The 18,353-nt window shown below is 56.7% G+C and overlaps 8 protein-coding genes and 1 non-coding gene across 9 annotated transcripts; 5 read left to right on the forward strand and 4 right to left on the reverse strand.

Annotated features, from left to right (window-relative positions):
* Positions 1-1,623: 1,623 nt before the first annotated feature.
* VTJ04DRAFT_4876 (uncharacterized protein) lies at positions 1,624-3,694 on the reverse strand (the record flags this gene model as incomplete). Its single annotated transcript, XM_069362929.1, has 3 exons — positions 1,624-1,750; positions 1,811-3,534; positions 3,596-3,694. The coding sequence occupies 3 exons, from the start codon at positions 3,692-3,694 to the stop codon at positions 1,624-1,626; spliced, it is 1,950 nt and encodes a 649-aa protein (XP_069219827.1).
* A 1,353-nt stretch (positions 3,695-5,047) lies between these two features.
* VTJ04DRAFT_t55 lies at positions 5,048-5,144 on the forward strand. The gene has a single exon. It is a non-coding gene; the product is annotated as a tRNA-Leu (tRNA).
* A 279-nt stretch (positions 5,145-5,423) lies between these two features.
* On the forward strand, positions 5,424-5,642 carry VTJ04DRAFT_4877 (uncharacterized protein; the record flags this gene model as incomplete). Its single annotated transcript, XM_069362930.1, has 1 exon — positions 5,424-5,642. One exon carries the CDS (start codon positions 5,424-5,426, stop codon positions 5,640-5,642), a length of 219 nt encoding a protein of 72 aa, XP_069219828.1.
* Positions 5,643-5,691: 49 nt separating this feature from the next.
* VTJ04DRAFT_4878 (uncharacterized protein) lies at positions 5,692-7,883 on the reverse strand (the record flags this gene model as incomplete). Its single annotated transcript, XM_069362931.1, has 3 exons — positions 5,692-7,137; positions 7,190-7,710; positions 7,781-7,883. The coding sequence occupies 3 exons, from the start codon at positions 7,881-7,883 to the stop codon at positions 5,692-5,694; spliced, it is 2,070 nt and encodes a 689-aa protein (XP_069219829.1).
* A 387-nt stretch (positions 7,884-8,270) lies between these two features.
* VTJ04DRAFT_4879 (uncharacterized protein) lies at positions 8,271-8,550 on the forward strand (the record flags this gene model as incomplete). Its single annotated transcript, XM_069362932.1, has 2 exons — positions 8,271-8,307; positions 8,360-8,550. 2 exons carry the CDS (start codon positions 8,271-8,273, stop codon positions 8,548-8,550), a joined length of 228 nt encoding a protein of 75 aa, XP_069219830.1.
* Positions 8,551-8,571: 21 nt separating this feature from the next.
* VTJ04DRAFT_4880 (uncharacterized protein) lies at positions 8,572-9,633 on the forward strand (the record flags this gene model as incomplete). The annotated part of the gene is made up of 1 exon (XM_069362934.1): positions 8,572-9,633. The coding sequence occupies one exon, from the start codon at positions 8,572-8,574 to the stop codon at positions 9,631-9,633; it is 1,062 nt and encodes a 353-aa protein (XP_069219831.1).
* Positions 9,634-9,691: 58 nt separating this feature from the next.
* On the reverse strand, positions 9,692-11,362 carry VTJ04DRAFT_4881 (uncharacterized protein; the record flags this gene model as incomplete). The annotated part of the gene is made up of 2 exons (XM_069362935.1): positions 9,692-10,993; positions 11,063-11,362. 2 exons carry the CDS (start codon positions 11,360-11,362, stop codon positions 9,692-9,694), a joined length of 1,602 nt encoding a protein of 533 aa, XP_069219832.1.
* Positions 11,363-12,042: 680 nt separating this feature from the next.
* On the forward strand, positions 12,043-14,046 carry VTJ04DRAFT_4882 (uncharacterized protein; the record flags this gene model as incomplete). The annotated part of the gene is made up of 3 exons (XM_069362936.1): positions 12,043-12,212; positions 12,290-12,482; positions 12,535-14,046. The coding sequence occupies 3 exons, from the start codon at positions 12,043-12,045 to the stop codon at positions 14,044-14,046; spliced, it is 1,875 nt and encodes a 624-aa protein (XP_069219833.1).
* A 348-nt stretch (positions 14,047-14,394) lies between these two features.
* VTJ04DRAFT_4883 (uncharacterized protein) lies at positions 14,395-17,847 on the reverse strand (the record flags this gene model as incomplete). Its single annotated transcript, XM_069362937.1, has 3 exons — positions 14,395-17,579; positions 17,644-17,740; positions 17,806-17,847. 3 exons carry the CDS (start codon positions 17,845-17,847, stop codon positions 14,395-14,397), a joined length of 3,324 nt encoding a protein of 1,107 aa, XP_069219834.1.
* Between the last annotated feature and the right edge of the window lie 506 nt (positions 17,848-18,353).

An 18,353-nucleotide genomic window follows, 5' to 3' on the forward strand; every position in this document is an offset into this window, starting at 1 on the left:
TGGGGACAGCGAGGTTGCCAAACGCGATCTTGAGGTGGCAGAGATTGAGAAGCAAGTCCAGGATTTGAGGCAGCAATGTCACCTCGAAGCCGGTCATGAACGTAGGGTCGGCGATGATTTTGTGGTCTGCATCAGTCCATGGTCGTTAGCCTCCGTAAATTCAGGAACCCAATAGAAGGGAATATTAAACTCGGGGGATTTTCCGTGTCAGGGCATGGAGGGATAATGACTTATGGGAAAAGTCTACTTACTAAATGAGCCGATTAAGTGGATATGTTTCCTAATACGACTAAACCTGAGGAACGAGAAAAGTCAGTTGATTTCATGCTCCTGACGGAGTGCTATAAAGACATCCATGATGCTTCGTGATTAAACGAAGATGTACTAGCTAAGAACCCGCTGTTCCTTCTCTTTGCTAGTTCCTTGCGTTTCAGGTAGTAATCCGAGTTTGGAAAAGTATGGGATACGGTGTATTCCTAGCAGCCGAAAGTGTTAACGCTGAAAAACCGAGGGGTCGCTTCCGCTGTGATCTTGGTTACGAAGAGGCGGATAAGGTCGGGGCCGGTGTTCCTGTGTCCTGCATGGCGTTGATGCTCGTCGAATGTCCTGATATCCAAGGTCAGGCAAGGACGAGCAACATTTCGTTCAATATTCTGTTCGTCTCATGACCGCCGAGACCAGTTGAACACCCCATCGCTTTTCATAGGCACCCCGGAGTGTAGAAGTTGCCTTTATGTTAATTAGGCATAATATCCTTTACAACTAAGCACATGGCAAGTCATCTGCCCTCCTTGGGACATCTGCGGATCCTACTGAAGTCAACATTGTGGGAAGCATGACGTTGACGGGACTGGATCACCTAAGTACAGCCGTTAATCGAGGGTGAAACCTGGGTACTACCCAGGTGTGTACCTGATATCATGGGGTAATGAGAGGGGCCTGGGATGTTGTCACATGTCATCATTGCCCTTACGAAAGGGGAACTCTCTTTGTAAAATCTTATAAGTAGTATTCGTAGATGATGTCCCATTTGCATACGATAACAGCATCCCGGGTCAAGGAGGTGTGAGAGGATTCCTCCAATCTCTAACTCTAAGGCTCATGGCAGGCTGAAGCCCACTGCAGTATGATCGCTCGAGCGTTTTGAAAGACGGATTCAACCGTTTGCCAGATGGAGCAGTTGGGTACCTGGAAGATCAGAGTTGATGGGAAGGCCGCATACAGAAAGGTAGAGAAGTCAGTGTGTGTCCCCTTCAGGAGTGGCAGACACCCTAGAAGGGGAAAATCAGCCTCAAAGACAACGCTTGGTACATGCCATACCTGTTGAAAGGCCGTGGGGTTCACGTCATGGGCTAGAAGTCCAAGAGAATCACGTAGCCTCCGCGCACGGGACATAATATCGGACGCGAGAAGGTGTGAAACGATGACCCGCCAAACCAACATGATCGCTTTACAAAGTCTAACCGATGATGAAACGACAGACAGGCCGGTGCAGTGATGATCCAAGAATGCATATATAACGACAAAACCCCATCTCCAGTCACCTACAGCCCTGAAGTCGCCAACCCAAATTTTCCATCCCCCATCCCAGACTCCAACCCGTGCATGCACCTTCTTTCTCCTTTAGAGCTTGGCCTTGGGAGGCTCGAGCGTGTGCATCAGCATGTCGCGAATATCGTTGGCCGCCTCGTTGAGGTAGTAGCTCATCTTGTCGCTGCCCAGACCCTTAGAAACGATGTTGAAGTTGAGGCTGGTAGGGAAAAGTTAGCATTTATCCCGCACCTTATTCAACCACTTTGTGACAGCTTACCTGTTCTCGTTGATCATGTAGGCAATGCCGAAGCCCTCGTCAATGACCTGGCTCCAGCCGTAGCCGTTGAAGTACTCGGAGCTGAGTTGGCTCGTCGACAGGTACCACGAAGACGAATAGGTGTACGCAGGGTCCTTGTAGAGCGCCGGAAGCTCTTGGCCGGGCTCAATCAAGCGCTTGAGACCAAACAGGTGGCGGTCGACGCCCTTGCCGTCCGAAGCAGCCGTGATGTACTCAATGTGAGCATCAATGGCCTTGCGGAACAGGGCGGCGCGGGTCTGGTTGTCGACCGACTCATCGGCCATGGAGCGGCACCAGGCAACGCTCTCCTCCGAGACGGTACGGCAGGTCTCAGTGCGGCCCTGCTGGAAGCGGCGAGTGGCGGCCGACTCGTAAGTCGGGCGGTTCTTGCCGTACATCTTGAAGTAAGCCAGCTGGATGATCATCTGGACGTAGGCATCCGGAGAGCACTTGAACTTCTTGATCAGGCCCTTGCCATAGCCCTGGTAGGCCTGGACGGCCAGCTGGTGAAGGCCAATGACCTTGCGGAAGTCGGCGACGGCGCGGTCAATCTCGGCCTGGACCTTGTCGTTGATAACAAAGCGGATGGCCTCGGGCTCGGGCAGGTTAGAGCGGACTGTCGGGTCCGAGAAGTCGAGCTTGTTGTTGAAAATGACGTCGTTCACGTAGTCATTAAGACGGTGGGTCGGGGTACCGTCCATCATGCTGTGCTCGCCCATGAAACCCGAGGTACCGTTGTCGTTGATGATGAACTGCAGCGGCTTGTCGTACCACCGGTTCTGGCCGTCGCCGTGCCAGTAGGCGTGAGCGCGCTCCTCGAGGGTAACTGGACGGGCGTCATCGAGGCAGACGACGAAGGACGCCGACTCAATGGCCTCGATCGCGCGGCCGTTCGTCTCGGGGTCGGCAGCGAGCAGCACCGCACGAGCGTCGGTCCACACGTCGCGGTTCTCTGACGTCAGGGCACCCACAGCCGGTCCACGCTCGCCAGCGAGCTCGTAGACGCGGCGGAAGGACTGCTCAAGCTCCGACGTGTTGAGCTGCTGGCCGTTGACTTCGTGGGCAACCTTGAAGAACTGGTTCTTGCGGATGACCAGGATATGCTTGTTCTTGGCAGGGTCGAACTTGACCGGGTAGTCAGCGGGCTTCGCGGGAACGCGGCTGGCGTTGAACATCCACTTGTAGCTGTCCATGCAAATGGGCAACTTTTTCATGTACTCGGGCTCGAGAGTGCCGTTATCGACCTGCTTCTTGAACTCGAGAACGGCGGTCGAGATGGCAGCGGCGCGTTTGGCGGGGTCGCGGCGCCTCCGGTCATCCCGATGCGAGTAGAAGTAGCTAACATAGGGGACAACGGGGTCGCGGTAGGCGAGGTAGGCAGACTCGTTCCACCAGTCGTACATCCAGTTCTTGATGTTGGGGTCCTCCCGGCGGGCGATCAGCTTCTCTTGCAGCTTGCGGCCAGGGCCATTCGGAGCGATAAACTCCTGCACCGCCTTGGTGCTGTTCTCGAGCTCCTTGGGGGTGAGCAGCGGGCGCAGGGTCTTGAGGTAGCGGGCGGCCGTCTCCTCAAGCGTCGGCACGGGAAGCTTCGGGAGCGAGTCCTGGAACCTGAGCATAGGGCCCTTGGACAAGTCCTCGACGTACCCCGGCGGGAGGGAGCTGTTCTTTCGTGTGCTAGCAGGAGCCATGGCTGCGAGTCTCTGCGTGTCGCGGGGCTGGTTAGCACGCGGAACTTCCGCAACGGAGCAGCGGCGCACGCACCAGGGCCGACGTCGTTGTCGTAGGACGTTGCTTAGCGGAGAGGAGGAGGGAGCGGAGAGCGGGAGACCGGGCCTCTGTCCTTGCGACGGAGAAGAACATGCCGAAGGCAGAAGGAGTAGGAGAGGTGTGGTCGTGGAAACAAGGACGATGGGATGGGGAGGCGTTGCAGATGACAGAGGAAGAGATCAGTGCGAAGTCCCCTCTACCTCGTCGACAATGGCACCCAGGCCAACTTTTTTGGACACGGACGCGGTTGGAATTTGTTCGGAGATTCGGCCGTTGCCCCTAGACTGTGGGGTGCGAAGAGCCGCGGAAGATGCTTATAAGCGCGGGACAGGGTCGGCCCTTCTTCTGGTTTGCCGTCCTCCCGAAACCTAGGCAACTTGTTTGTTGTTCTTTCTTGAGGGACGGTGGCCTTTGTATTCAAATATGAGACTTGTGAAACAGGCCAAAATCAAATTGTGTGCGCTTTAAATTGCGCACTCAACGGGCCTTCCCTCCCTTTCCTCCGGCAAGATGACCTCGACCCAACTCTGCGACATCGCAACAATGATGGGAACTGCCAGGCAGGTGCGCCGTCTGGGCCGAGCAACGTCCGTCGAACCGAGGCTAATTGCCGTCATTAGCCTTCTCCAACACCGCGGCTGCCGTGGGGTTTCCGTCTAGGTTGGCCCGGGGTGCTGCTTTTGGCGAGTCAGCCGCGCTCATTCTGGTTCCTTGCCCCTGTCCGACCCGCAAACCTTCGCTTCTCTCCGCAACCTGGCAAAGCGTCCAGTTGCCCCGCGCCACCCCGCGCCACATATCCCACTCACCTCACCAACCCTAGCTTGGTCGGTCCTTGCAAGCTTTCTCAAGTCATCAAGTCTGGGGCGCTGGCAACCACGCGGACGGCAGACGCACAACTGACGTCCATCCTCCCCTCGTCTACGGTTCTTCGGACCATCCAATGGAGGGGCATGAGGCATGGAAGGGTGGCGTTGTGGGTGTAAGGCGCTGCGGACCAGCGGATGGACGGGACAGGAGGGAGTGGCCCCGGCAGCATTCACATGCTCAAAACTCGACCTTCGAAAGAAACAAAACTGCCAAAAACTGCAACCCGTTCATCTAACGGTTTGGCCATACCGTGTGACACCCTGCACATAATTGAGCCAATACCTTTTGGCGAACTGGCGAAAAAAAAAGGGGGCTTGTGACTGGGCGAAGGAGGGAGCATGATCAAGCGCAAAACTCGAAACACACAGCTGCTGATGAATGGGCGAGACTGTGAGGTACTGTACAGGGCGGAGCCATGATGGTCAGCCGGGCTGACCCAAGAAATATGCGTCATGATGAGTGTTGCATGCGGCAGCAATTGCTTTCATGTTGTCAAGCGAGCACGTGAAACGCATCGAGTTCAACGGAGGGCGTCTCCAAATTCTGATAGTACCGCAATTTTGGCGCTCCGAAGATAAGGGCGGAATGGCCGAGTGGTCTAAGGCGGAGGATTTAAGTATTTTCTTAAATCTCCTCTTCTCGAGAGAGAGCGTGGGTTCGAACCCCACTTCCGTCAACAATGGCTTTTTGTTTCTGAACCTCTTGTTTTTCTTCTTTTGCCCTCGGCGTCGTCTTCTCTGTGTGGAAAACCGTCTCTAATGTTGTTGCCAGCATGCCTAACTGCCAATACGCGGTTATGAGGCTCGACTTCAAAACCTTCGCACAACCTAGATCCTCAGCAACAAGCACTTCCATCTACCTGAAGCCCTGCCTCTTTCCATTCACACCAACGGTCATGTCAACAAAGCTAGACATTTCCACGTTGACTTCGAAATTATCTGATACAATCGAGGCGATGGGAACAAAAGAGGAAACGAATTCATACATCCTACAGCCGCGGCGAGCTACTCTTTGTGCCCAATCCATGAATCCCCGAACGCACGAGACAACACCAGCACCCATCATAATTAGCCGCCCAACGCCCGAGCAAACCAGCGGAAGAACCCAAGGAAGCAGAAAAGATACACCCCATTCAACATGCGAGCACCACTACCAGCGGGCTATTTCATCTTAAAATCGTCCACCCCCAGGTTTAGAAAGTCATAGACAGCCGGCAAGATCCTCTAGGCCTCGTAGCTCTTGATCTGTCCCTCCGCGCTCAAGGGCTGCACGGCATTGGCGGGAGGGGCCGGGTGGAAGGTCATGAGCTGGGAATCGCCGGCAGCAGCACCAATCTCCTGGGCCATGCGAGCGCCCTGCTCGCCACCAATGGCAGCCGCCTGGCGCAGCGCCTCCTGAACCTCGCGGACACGGCGCTTGAAGGCCAGACGGTCAAGGAACAGCTGCTGCCGCGCGCGCTCAAGCTCGCGCCGCTCTGCTTGCAGGATGCTTTCCATCTCATTGAAGTACTTGAGCTTGAGCTCGAGCTTCTCCAGAGTCACATTGACCGCTGCGGACACGAGTCGCGTCATCTCACGCTCCTCGTGCGAAGCAAGACCGCCCGCCCGCGCGCCCATCGCTGCTAGCGGGATGTTGGCCAGCGAAGTCGTGGTAGTTGTTGTCGTAGTTGTAGTGGTAGTGGTGGTCGTCGTTGTCGTGGTTTCTTGCCTGATATCCACATCCATAGAATCACCGCTGGTCTCTTTCTCCTTCCCCTTACCATTGACTTGAGAGTCGGTGGACTGGGCACCGCTGCCTTCGAGCTTGTTGCGAAGATTCTGCTTCAGAATCTCGGCAGACTTGTTGGCAGCGGCGGCCGTGCTAGCAGGGTCGGCGAGGCTTGCAAGGAAGCCCACGACTGACATGACGGGGTTGTCTGTTTGGCTGAAGGGGAGGTGGCCACCTTGGCTGCCCAAGAGGCTGAGGCCGGTGGGGGTCTCTAACCGCTCTGACTCGAGATACTTGTCCTCAATGTCCAGCTGCAGGAACTGCAACACGCACTCCTCACGCGTCCGCGTGCCCACATATTCAGCAATCTCGCCCCAGTCCTCGTCGTAGCGCTCCAAAGCCTCAAGAAGTCGGAGGATTTCAGCGTCGCTCCAGGGAGCATCGCGGTCGACGACGGATGAGTACGCCGAGTTCTCCATCTTGGTGTAGTGGGCGCTCGTCTGGTTGCCGGGAAGGCGGCCCTCGAGGTAGCAGCTGGGGCACAGGTCATACTTGTTCTTGGTGTTGGGATCCGATTGTGAGCTGTGATAATAGATCCGGGTGCAGTCAGTGCTGCAGTTGTAGCAGTAGATCTTGGCGATCGGGGCCTTGGGAAGCTCATCAGTCCCCGCCACGCCGTTCGTTGCAGGCGCTTCGCCATTAGCCTTGCCGTCACCCTTGTTGACCTTGTTGTGCTTCGCATTGGCCTCGTAGATATTGCGCCCAACCTCGAGATTGAGTTCAGTCTTGGGTGCCGGAGTCGCGGCCGCCTTGGCTTCGGTGTCCTTGTGCTCCTTGCCTTGAGTGACGACGGGATCGGCCGCAGGCTGCCAGGGCTGGAGACCACGAGGCGTGTCACAGATGATCTTGAAGTGGCCGGTGAATGGCGGCCCAACATGTGATGGGCGCTGATCGGCATCGACCTGTGCACAGGTTAGCGAGGAAAGTAATATTGAATTGTGAAGGTGCGCATGCCTGGTAGTTGATCAAACCCCACTGCTCAAGGAAAGCATGCACGCGCATGATGGCGCACACATCACCAGCCAGGTTGCGGCGGCAAGCCGTGACGGTGAGGTACTCAACCGGGTTGAGGCGGTATGCGTTAATCATAAAATCGCGGTAATCCTTGTATACGGCAGGGGTCTTGCTGCGATTCCGGTTGTTGAAGAATTCGGGCAGGGCCTTGCGCTCGATGTTGTGGATGGTGTTCATGTCGAACCATGTGCTGTAGCTCGGCAGGACGATGGCATGCGTCTGGGAGATGAGGTGCTCCCTCGCGGCATTTTCGATGAACTCCTTTGTCTTAGCTTCGTCAGCGCCATCGGCAGGGCCAGCGCCGTCTGTTTTGCCGCCTTCAGTTTTTGGCGCGTCGCCCATCTCCTCGTCCTGGCCGCCAGCATCAGCAGCTTTGGGCGCGTCGCCCTGATTCTCTGTGGCACCGGGTGCCGGGGTTGTGCTATCCTGCTTGATAGCAGGGCCCTCGGTCATCTGGACATCTGCGAGCGGCTCCGTTAGCAAGGCGCAACACAATGAATGGTCTGTCCGGTATTCAGTCCGAGTTCGTACCCTCATTCTCGGCGTCCGGCAGCGGGGGTTGGGCGAGGATAGGATTGGCACCAGGAGACGCGGCGTTGGTCGGGGTGCCGTAGCTGACCGAGCTCTCGTCCATGGCGACGACTGCGGCGTGAGCTACGGAGATGGGAGACGGTGATCGAGAGAGTGGGAAATGGAGGTTGGGAAGCGGCCAGCCGGGAGAAGCAGCAAGAAATTAAACCGCAAATCGAGGGTGTATGCGAATGCGAAAACAACCACAACGACGCAGGAGACTGGGGGTTTACCAATCGATTCGCGATGGAGTGTGTCAGTTTTGATGCGAGGTTGGCCCAAGTCGCGTTGTGTCGATGGCGGCAACAGGGGCGGATGTGGTGGGATTGTTCGTGTTGGTTGGCGCGTTGGAGAAATTGTTCGCGACCGGCCAAAGCAACGTTGAGCTGCGATGAGCGGGTCCCGCACGGACCACTAACAGGCAAGCCGTGCGGCTTTGTCACGTGACCCAATGGCTGCGTCAGTTACGGTATTCATGTGCGTAACGTGTGACGCTGTTACGTTACCGGGGATGCCCCTTGTCCGGTGATTTTTGACCAGGGTCCCATCCTTCGACCTCGGGCCGCTTCCACCCGTCATCGGCCCCCGAACGCAGCGCCGGTTCCGCGACTTTTCCTGTCTCGACAAAAAAGCTCCCCACGGCCGAACGACATCAAACGCACACGACTTGTCGGCCTGGACTCAAACTCCTCTGCATCAATTCCCCTTGGTCGACCTCCGTTCGAACCTGAAGAGACAAACCAACGTCGACAATGCTTGCTGCTGGATCCCGCCGGGCCTTCTCGGCTCTCGCCCGTCCGGCACTGCGGGGTGCAACCACCCCTTCTCTCTTCAGCTCTCCCGCGGCACTTCGGCGACTCCTCTCTGCTCTCGCAATTCTCGAGCAGCGCGACGGCAAATTGGTGGCTTCCTCCCTCAGTGCGGTCACGGCGGCGAAGCAGCTGGGCGGGAGCGTACATGCCTTCGTGGCCGGCGGCAACGTGAGCGGGGCAGCGGCGGAGGCGGCACGAGCGGAGGGTGTGGAAAAGGTAGTGGCCGTCGACAGGGCGCCCGCCTACGACCACGGCCTGCCTGAGAATTTTGCGCCGTTGGTTGTTGAGAACGTCAAGAAGGGGGCCTATACGCATGTGGTTGCCGCCCACTCGGCCTTCGGCAAGAACGTACTGCCCCGCGTCGCTGCTCTCCTCGATTCCCAACAGGTCTCCGACGTGACCGCCATCCAAGACGACAAGACCTTTGTGCGCCCCATCTACGCAGGCAACGCTGTGGCGACTGTCGAGTCGTCGGACCCGATTAAGGTAGTGACGGTGCGCGGTACGGCGTTCCCTCCGGCAACCATCGGTGACGGAGCCGGTGCGGCAGTGGAGGAGGGCGTTGACCCGAAGGTCGTGAGCCCAACGGAGTGGGTGTCGGAAGACCTGGCAAAGTCGGACCGGCCGGACCTGGGGACGGCGAGCCGGGTTGTGTCAGGCGGCCGCGGCCTCAAGTCCAAGGAGGACTTCGAGCGGATTATGCTTCCCCTCGCAGACTCTCTTGGTGCTGCGGTGGGTGCGTCGCGTGCAGCCGTCGACAGCGGCTATGCCGACAACAGCCTGCAGGTTGGTCAGACAGGCAAGGTGGTTGCGCCCCAGCTGTACGTGGCCGTGGGCATTTCAGGCGCCATCCAGCACCTTGCTGGCATGAAGGACAGCAAAGTCATTGCAGCCATCAACAAGGACCCTGACGCCCCTATCTTCCAGGTGGCGGACGTTGGGTTGGTGGGGGATCTCTTTGAGAAGGTGCCCGAGCTGACCGAGAAGCTCAAGAAGGCGTAAGGACCTGATAGAATTACAATATATTGTACAGTATTCTTTTTTCGGGCCATTCTTTTATCTATCCCAACACAGCAAGCATTTCTGCTGTGCGCGTGAACTTTTCCCTCTCCTTTCCGACCTTTGCGCCTCGCTCCCTCTCGGCCGCGTCGATCTTTTTCCAGCCATCCCAATGGACAACCTTCTTGTCTGCCCCCCCAGGCAGTTCCTTCTTGACGCCTTCCCACCCTGACACCTCTTGTTTACCTATCGACGACCCTTGCTCGCCCTCCTCGTTCAAAAACCTCACTGTCGGATCCGCCCAGTCCTCCGCGATCGCATCCACCGTAGAGAATGCATCCTCCATGGTGGATGCGATCACGCCGGTCGGCCCCCTCTTGACCCAACCCGCGCAGTACAAGCCATTGAACCGTCCCAGCTCCATGGCGGCGTCACGCGTACGTTCCTCGTGGCGGACGCGGCCACGGCCGTCATTGCTAATGACGCCATGGCGCTCGTTGAAGGGGATACCCAGCGCGGAAAACTCTGGGAGAGGCGCCGAGCGGTAACCAATGGAGCGGAAAGCCACCGGGGAGGTGATCTCAACCGTATCGGAAGTTGGCAATGCATAGGCTTGGGGGTCGAATGGGGAGGAGAGGGTTGTCTTGGCGAACTGGGTTGCTGCGAGCTGGGAGGAGGAGGAAGGGGAAGGGAGGAAGGCGGTTGGAGAGAGGAGGAAATCGAGGGACCATGACTTGGACGCATCCGAAGGTGGAGTTGGTGACCCTTTCATGAGGATTTCCATCAGACGGCGCGGGGCGCGTGGCAGGGACTTCGGGTCTGGAGGAATCAAGGATGTATCGATTGGGTGGAAGCCGACTCTGGGCAGGCGCATCAACTCGCGGATCTCTTTGATGGTGAAGGCGGCCTGCATGGGTCCTCGGCGGCCAACGATGTGAACCCGTTTGATTTTGCTCTTGGCCAGTGTCTCAATGGCGTGCTCGGCAATGTCAGACTTGCGGAGCACATCAACGTCCTCAAGCAGCATCCGGGCAACGTCCAGGGCGACGTTTCCCTGGCCAATAATGACGGCTTCTTCGCCACGGGTCAGGTCTGGATCGAGGTCGGCGTGCTCCGGGAGACCATTGTACCAGCCAACAAACTCCCGGGCCGAGTAGACACCAGTCAGGGACTCTCCTGGGATTCCCAGAGTCCTATCCTTTGGGGCACCATAGGAGAAGACGACAGCATTGTAATGTCGTAGAATGCTGGCCAGGGGGACGGTCACACCATCCGGGTGGTTGCTTGTGGTACCAACTGACACGTTGCCGATGAAGGTGAAGTTGGGCGACGCCGCAACCTCTTCAAATTTCTCCTGGCAGTTCTGCAGGGGAGCGTGACTTAGTCCGAGGCCTTAAGAAGCGGAGGAGTTGCATGAAGCAAAAATTCCCACCTTAACTTCGGGGTGGTCGGGGGCCACTCCGAATCTCACCAGCCCAAATGGCACCGGGAGCGCTTCGTACATGTCTACCCGGGCATCCTGTATCCGAGACATAGCCCGGTACGCCGTGTAAAATCCCGCAGGTCCGGAGCCGATAACAGCAAGGCGGAACGGGCGGCCATTGCGAGTTGCGGGTGTTGAGTAATACCTCGGGGTGCCCAAGAAATTCCGGGAATTCTTCAAGATAATCATCGATGAGGACGAAGTCGAGCATGCGCCCGAGGCCAGCCGCAGGCTTCGCGCCAGGAGCATGATGGAGGGCCGTTCAAAGACAATTGAGATTACATGAAGTCATTCTAAGACCGTCAATTACGAGTGCCTGAGTATGTTGTATGACCCTGCGCGATGTGAAATCCCAGGCTCAATTGATGACTGAGCCCTTCACGGTGCGTTGCATCAAGGCTGCGTTCGGTGGTGGAGCCATGATCGGAGTCGGAGCCGGGCCGCTATATGCCGGGAAAAGAGCTCGGACATCGGCGGATCTAACAAACCCCAACCCACCAACCGAAGTGCTTCATGTTTTGCAGGGAAACGGTTGATGTAGAATGCCCACTCAAGGCGAACATGGCCAGCACTGGTGTTTTATTTCTGGTGCCTACACCGCATGTTAAGTATTTGATTTCGTTGGACAACAACCGTGATGACTTCGGAGTGCGTGGCTTGATGTGATGGGCTGCACGTAGCCGCCGGAGCTGACTTGTGCACACCGTTGCCCGGCCAACCGATCTCTATCACACCTTAAACAAACCGGCCACCTGATTTCTGCAGTTGTCTGTCTGCACACCAAACTCGTTCTCGAGCTCAAACTTAATCCAACACTACGGTACTTCTTAGCCTTGATTGCGCGGCAATCTCGAGCTCCAGTTCTCCAACCCTCCCATTGTGCATCCCGTGTCCAGCAATCGTCCAGACAGTGTGGAAGACTTCCCGGAATGGGGAGCGGCTCACGACAGCCCTTCATGTACGAACCTGTTAGGCGGGACGATGACCGCTTCCCGCAAACTCCCTTCGACCCAAAGGCCGTGACTCGTGCCAGTTATGAAGCAAAAAAGCCAAAACCCAAGACCACCGGGCCTCTTGTCTCAATCAACCGCCATCCTGAGTACGACTTGTCCCCGATCAGACCCACATCCGAGATGGCAGCATTACATTCCTCGACTCGAACTAACAGCGGAACAGCACCCATGTGGTGTTTCCAGGGCGTGGGAGCTTCCAGCCGATGAGCCACCGGACGAAGAACTGGATCAAGGCCATGCGCGTCGTCCAGCTATGTCTCAGGCTGCCTCAGGTTACTGCCGCTGCTGGACTGATTGTCGTCATGATCTTGGCTGGTTTGATGTCAGGGCTGTTTGCTTGGATTATGGGCGCAACTGTAAGGATTCTTACTTGCGTATCTTTCTTCCAAGTACTAACAATCTCAACAGCTCGGCGTCGCCATAATCCACTGCTGCTACAGCATTTATCACCATGCTCGACCTGCTGGTCGGAAACCGCCTGGTTCCGCTGCTGCTTATCAGTTCTTTTCTGCCCTCTCAGACCTTGGCATTCCCCCTTTGTACGCCTATGGCGCATACACCACGCGTGGCTGGTGGGATGAGTGGAAGATGAATCCCGAGCTGGCCCAGTCCATCAAGGTCAAGTACATGATGCCCTCTGTGCACTACGCCATGGTCGGTACTGGAGGTCTTCATCTCTTGTCTTTGGCAATTTCCTTGTGGTTGGGCTTCATGTACCGACGTATTTCCAAGATGCCTCCGGACCTGAACCCCTTGGAAGCCCATTTGACATCACGCGTCTCCCAACACAAGAGGAACAAGTCGTCTGTGGCCACAACAACCACTGCCTACTCTGACGAGAAGCGTGACAGGCAGCAGCTTTATGACGACGCGGAGTCTCCTCGGCGGTCCGTCCCCTTTATGCACACCCGCCAGGGGTCTGACTCAACTCTTGCCACGAAGGACTCACGGCTCAACCTCCCTAGCCGCCAGTACCAAATAGTCCCAGGTAACCAGTCGTCGGCCACCTCGCAGAATTTGAAACGCATGTCGGCTCCGCCATCTTCCACCCATCGTGCCTCGTACACTGAGATCCCGCTCGAGGAAACCGGTGCCTCCTCCTCAAATCCTGCCTCGCCGCCCCAAACCACCAGCAGCAACCTCCCGCGCCCTGCCCGTTTCACCGAGACGTGGTACGCCTCCGACTCTCTCATCAGCCGCACCCAGCAGCGCAACCGCAGGAACAACCGCGCCGCGGCTCTCGCCGCAAAGAACAACACCCCGCAGCGCACCGCCTACGCTTCCTTGGATGCCACAGACTCCTCGTCTTCCGACTCGGACAACGACTCCGAGAACGACAACTACTACACCGCCGCTCCCTCCGCCCGCCGGTCCACCCTCGGCAACAACAGCAGCGGAAGCGACACCGAGAACTGGAACCGCCACCCCAACCCTCTGCGCTCGCACCCCGCCAACTTCGACCCCAACGCCATCACGCCCCCGACCACCACCGACGACGAAAACACAACCACCTCCGCCAGCAATGCCGAGAAGAAATCCACCCCGCGGCGTCCGCGCACGCCCTTCTCGCGCCTGCGCGCGTCCCGCATCCTGGCCGACGTCTCGCTCAACGACCGCCGCGGGTCGGGCGACGATGGCGACGGCGACGAGCAGGACATTGCGGATATGAAGAACAGAAACTTCCAACCGCGCAACCGGCTCAGCTCGATCCAGCCCGACGCGGATTTCTACGCCAAGCCGTATGGCGAGCTGAAGCCCGCGACGCCACCTATTATGGTTGGTCCGGGCGGGGTGACTCTTGATGTGCCCAGGGGATCGAGGCAGGTTTCGTCTGGGTGTGATTTCGGCGATCTTGGGAATGCAGGTAGGAGGAGGGTGAGCGCGCGTGCCGCGGAGGAGGGCATGGCTTGGGGATATTAGACGGCGAGTCTTCTTGGATACCTCCATCATCGGGAATCGAAGATGAGAGGCCAATCTTGACGGGTTTTCTTTTCCTGTCTTACGCAATGTTTGGTCATGAAAGATGATGTTGGTCAATGTGTGTTGGGAATGGCGTATTGTTTTGGAGTTCACGGTGGTTTCTTTTGTTTCTTAATGCTGATATGATGGATGGAGGTATTTGTATGATCAGACATGACTTGTTTGGTAGCCGTCTAAATACACACTTGTTGTTCCACTGTCGAGGATTAAGCATAACAGGGTATAATTGGAACGTGACTTGAGCCATAATAACGCCATCATCCTGTCGAGCCTTTATCCATCTGCCATTTACAGCAGCTCCTCTTCTCGCTTCTCCCGTACCCACCCTGCCCAGTTCGTCCTCATACCTCCAAGACGGTCCTCTTCCTTCCAACCGCGACTATCCCACGCGCCCAAGCCGCAGAGATGGCGCATCGTGGGCCGTCCGTGAGGACAATTCCACGGCTTGTCCATCTCACCCATGTGCCTGACGACACGCGTCATTTGGCCCAGTGTCAGAGCGCGGCCGATCATTATGCTGCTGCGGCATGCGCGCATGGCAAACATCTTGCGGACCTTGCTCGGCCGCGGCACCGTGCTCGCGCTCGAGGTTGGGTTGTCACTGAGCAGGAACACGAGCTCCTCGAAGTCTGCGACTGAGAAGGTCGTCTCACGGCTCAATGGGAGGCTGAGCAGCTGGACACGCGAACCGACGGGTCGAGTCCCAGAAGTGTCCACTTGTACCTGGAACCCGTTACGCTCGAGTTCGGGTATGTGTTCGAGGATGATTTCCTCTTCAAGCGCTGTTAGTTCGAGAGTCTTGGGTTGTACGAGACGCTGCGACTGGACCGTCGTGGTAGCCTGGAGGCGCTCAAAGTTGTACTTTTCATCGGACGCATGTTGGTCAATGATGAAGAGCTCATCGTCAGCGGCATGGGCCCCGTCATCATCCTGAGAGGCGGAAGCCTCTCGGACGGCGAGGATAAAGCCCAGGTTGAACTGTCCGACGATGCGCATTTTTGCAAAGTCAGATTTGACAATTTTCAGAGACAATCTCTCCTCAGCATCAGCGGCTTCCAGACCATTGGAGCTATCTGTATCCGAGAGGTCGCGGCCAGGCTGGGGTAGGTGAGCGGCCAGGGAGGCGACGCGTTGCTTGATATCATCCACGCTGGTCCTGACTCTCTGGACGAGATTGACGGTCATATCCTTGCGTTTCGGACGCCCCTTAACGAACATTTCGGAACGTTTTTCGCCCTCTTCGGTGCGTTCCCCGGCGGCCTCGGCAGCAACGATCATGGCCTGAACTTTCTTGTCTTCTTGGGCTTTCATCTCGTTTTCGTCGACATAATCAGAATCGGCATTCTCATCGCCATCATGACCTCCGTGACATGAGTGAGAGTCCTCGAGGGGCTCCTGAACACCGGGGTCCGCGGAGGCTTCTGCGTCATCCAGTGGTGATGGATGGGGACTGGAAGCAATGTGTTCCTCGTCGTTGCGTCCTTCTTCTGCGGCCGGTTCCGCAGCTTGTGACACAAATAACGAGTCATCGTCCTCTTCTTCCTCCTGCCGCTCAACCTCCTCATCGACATCCATCTCTTCACCCCCGTTTTCCCTCAGTACTCCTATCTGACTGTCCGAACTGGAGCTAGGAGCTGCAGAAGCGGAAAAGAGTTGAGACAGCTTCCCACCAAACGACGGCAATGGAGCGTTCCGCTTTGTTGAGATGCCAGAACTGGCCGGCTTACGGGATCCTGAGACCTCGTTTACCCTTGGCCGCTTTGGAATGCTCCCAGACAAGTTCACGGTGTGGTCACCAATGGTGATTGTTGCTTCTTGTGTAGGGCGTTTTGGAGGTCGAGCTGTTCCCATTGTAGCTATTCGGGAAGAAGCCGGTAAAGATGATGGGGGTGCAATGGCTGGAACCGGTGGTTCAGGCTCTTCGATAGACCGAGAAGATTCGGACTTTTCAGGTTCAATGGTGGTGTTGCCATGTTCAGCGGAGGCGTTATGCTCGTCAGAGATTGCTTCCTGCGCTCCAACTCCCGCTGAGTTCGGCGCTTTTGGGGGATCTTGAATCTCTGTGCCTTCATGGTCGGGTTCTCCGCGAGCGACATCTGGATCTGGAGACATCCGCACATCATCCGCCTTGTCATAGGCCTCCGCCCTTCTCGTCCTGCCACCATCAGACTGGTCACGGCCAACAGTCCGATTGGCAAGCCACCGCGAGAGTACTGACTGGTTCTTAACCGAGGCAGTAGGTTGGCTTGAGGAGGTGGCTTTGTTTTGTGGCTTGGTGTCCTCTTCCTCCTCTTCCTCCTCTTCCTCCTCGTCCTCCTCGTCCTCCTCACTCTCCCGATCATCTCTATCAGACTTGTGATCCTGTGAGGAGCGCTCAGGGGGCAGGTGTGAACTTGTCTCACCACCCTGGTTGTTCTTCGCGGAGTATCTGCTAGCGAGCGTTGAAGTTGGTGTAGAAGAACGCGCGATCGCTCCTTTCGATGGTGTTTGTTTCAGTGCCGGCGGCTTCGCAACGGGGATGGTTACGTCTTGGGTCTCGAACAGTTCGATCAATGATTCTCGCAGGTTGTCCAGCATTTGGCCTTGGTCGTGCAGTAAGATAGTCCGTTTGTCGGGGCTAACATTGACGTCATAGAGATGAGTATCGAGGCGTATGTCGGCAAAGATGAAGGGCGATTGTGAAGCGTTGTATGTACGATAAACTTCGTTGAAAACTTTGGCGAATTGAGGAAGGCCGCAAGGCCGGCCATTGACATAAAACATTTGCCTGTCTGGGGTCTGCCGCCCCTCTCCATGGGCGGGACGAGAGATATGGCCGACGACCCGGACCTCTGTGCTGGTTCCATCGGCGCGCGTCTTGCCTTTGATGAGGGGCCCACCGGACGGAATAAGCTCGAGACGCAAATCCATAGTGATCAGGGCGTTCATGGTCTTGACTCCAAACACGTTGATGATGTTCTCACGAGTAGTCGTGTTACCCTTGGTGGAGAAAAGAACCATGCGCTTGCCCTTGTTGGGCTGCTGAGAAACAGTGAACTTCACACCGGTCTGGATGCAGGCATACTGGTTGAGCAAGGCGATAACCTTGCCCCACTCCCGCTTGATATTGCGCTCCAGCTCACGCCGACGTACCGGGAGATTGTAGAAGAGGTTCTCGACAATGACGGTAGTGCCACGCTGGCCTGAGACAACCGAAGTGCTCTTAAGCTTTCCGGAAGTCTCAAACTCAAGGCGGGTGGCGCGCGGTTGCTCCTCCTGGGTGCATGTAACAATGGAGAAGCGGGACAGAGCGCACAGAGACGAGAGAGCCTCTCCCCGGAAGCCGAAGGTCTGCAACTCGGCGAGATCATCGTAGGTGGAGAGCTTAGAGGTGTAGTGTTTCAGGGCAACAGACTCGTAGTTGTGGGGTGCAATGCCTGAGCCATTGTCCTGAACCTCAATGGAGTCGAGGCCTTGGTTTTTGAAACGAACGTCTTTGGGCGCAAGTTAGGGGCAATGTAAGGAGCAAGGTGGATGTAAGCGTGGGAGAAGACATACCAATCGCCGTAGCCCCGGCATCTAAGCTGTTCTCGACGAGCTCCTTTGCGACAGAACATAGGTCGACGATAACTTGACCTGACTGGATTTGATGGATCTAGATGCAATGTTGGCAAGAGGTTCACACGAGCAAGGAATCGGAGGCTGGAGATGCAAACTTACGGTACTCGAGTCGATGGCCTTGATGGTGGCATTGGACGCCATTGTCTGATGCACGAGCGGCCGGTGGCGTGGCTGGAATACTGTCTTCTTATGCAGTGGTCATCTCACGGATGCAGCTTGGAAAATAAGTATCCAAATTGTCGGTTTGGAACTGGTTGACGGACGGTGGTTTGCATTCGGATTTCTCCGTCGGTGGATGGACGACGTCGTTGCGAGACGCGACCGGAACGCGCCTGGTGATGGTTGCGTTTGTCGCCAAGTCATGTGATCAATTTTTGCTTTCAAAGCTGTGGGTCTACTCGGAGGTTCTTGGCGGGTCTTGGCATTGTCGCACTTGTCTGCGTGCCTTCGTCATCTGGTTCCATCAGCCGCCGCACAGCCCGGCAAGGCTGGCAGGGCCACCCGCCTCATCCAACGCCTCCTCCATCACGCAACCGCCCTCAACAACGCCAACCATCGAGTGTCAATCAGCGACGTTACCGTCCACCGCATTGTATTTCATTCAACAGCTTATCCGAGGATATCATTTGCCTCTCTGACCTCTCCAT

Source organism: Mycothermus thermophilus, assembly GCF_041956435.1.
Source record: "Mycothermus thermophilus strain CBS 625.91 unplaced genomic scaffold VTJ04scaffold_3, whole genome shotgun sequence".
NCBI lineage: Eukaryota > Fungi > Ascomycota > Sordariomycetes > Sordariales > Chaetomiaceae > Mycothermus > Mycothermus thermophilus.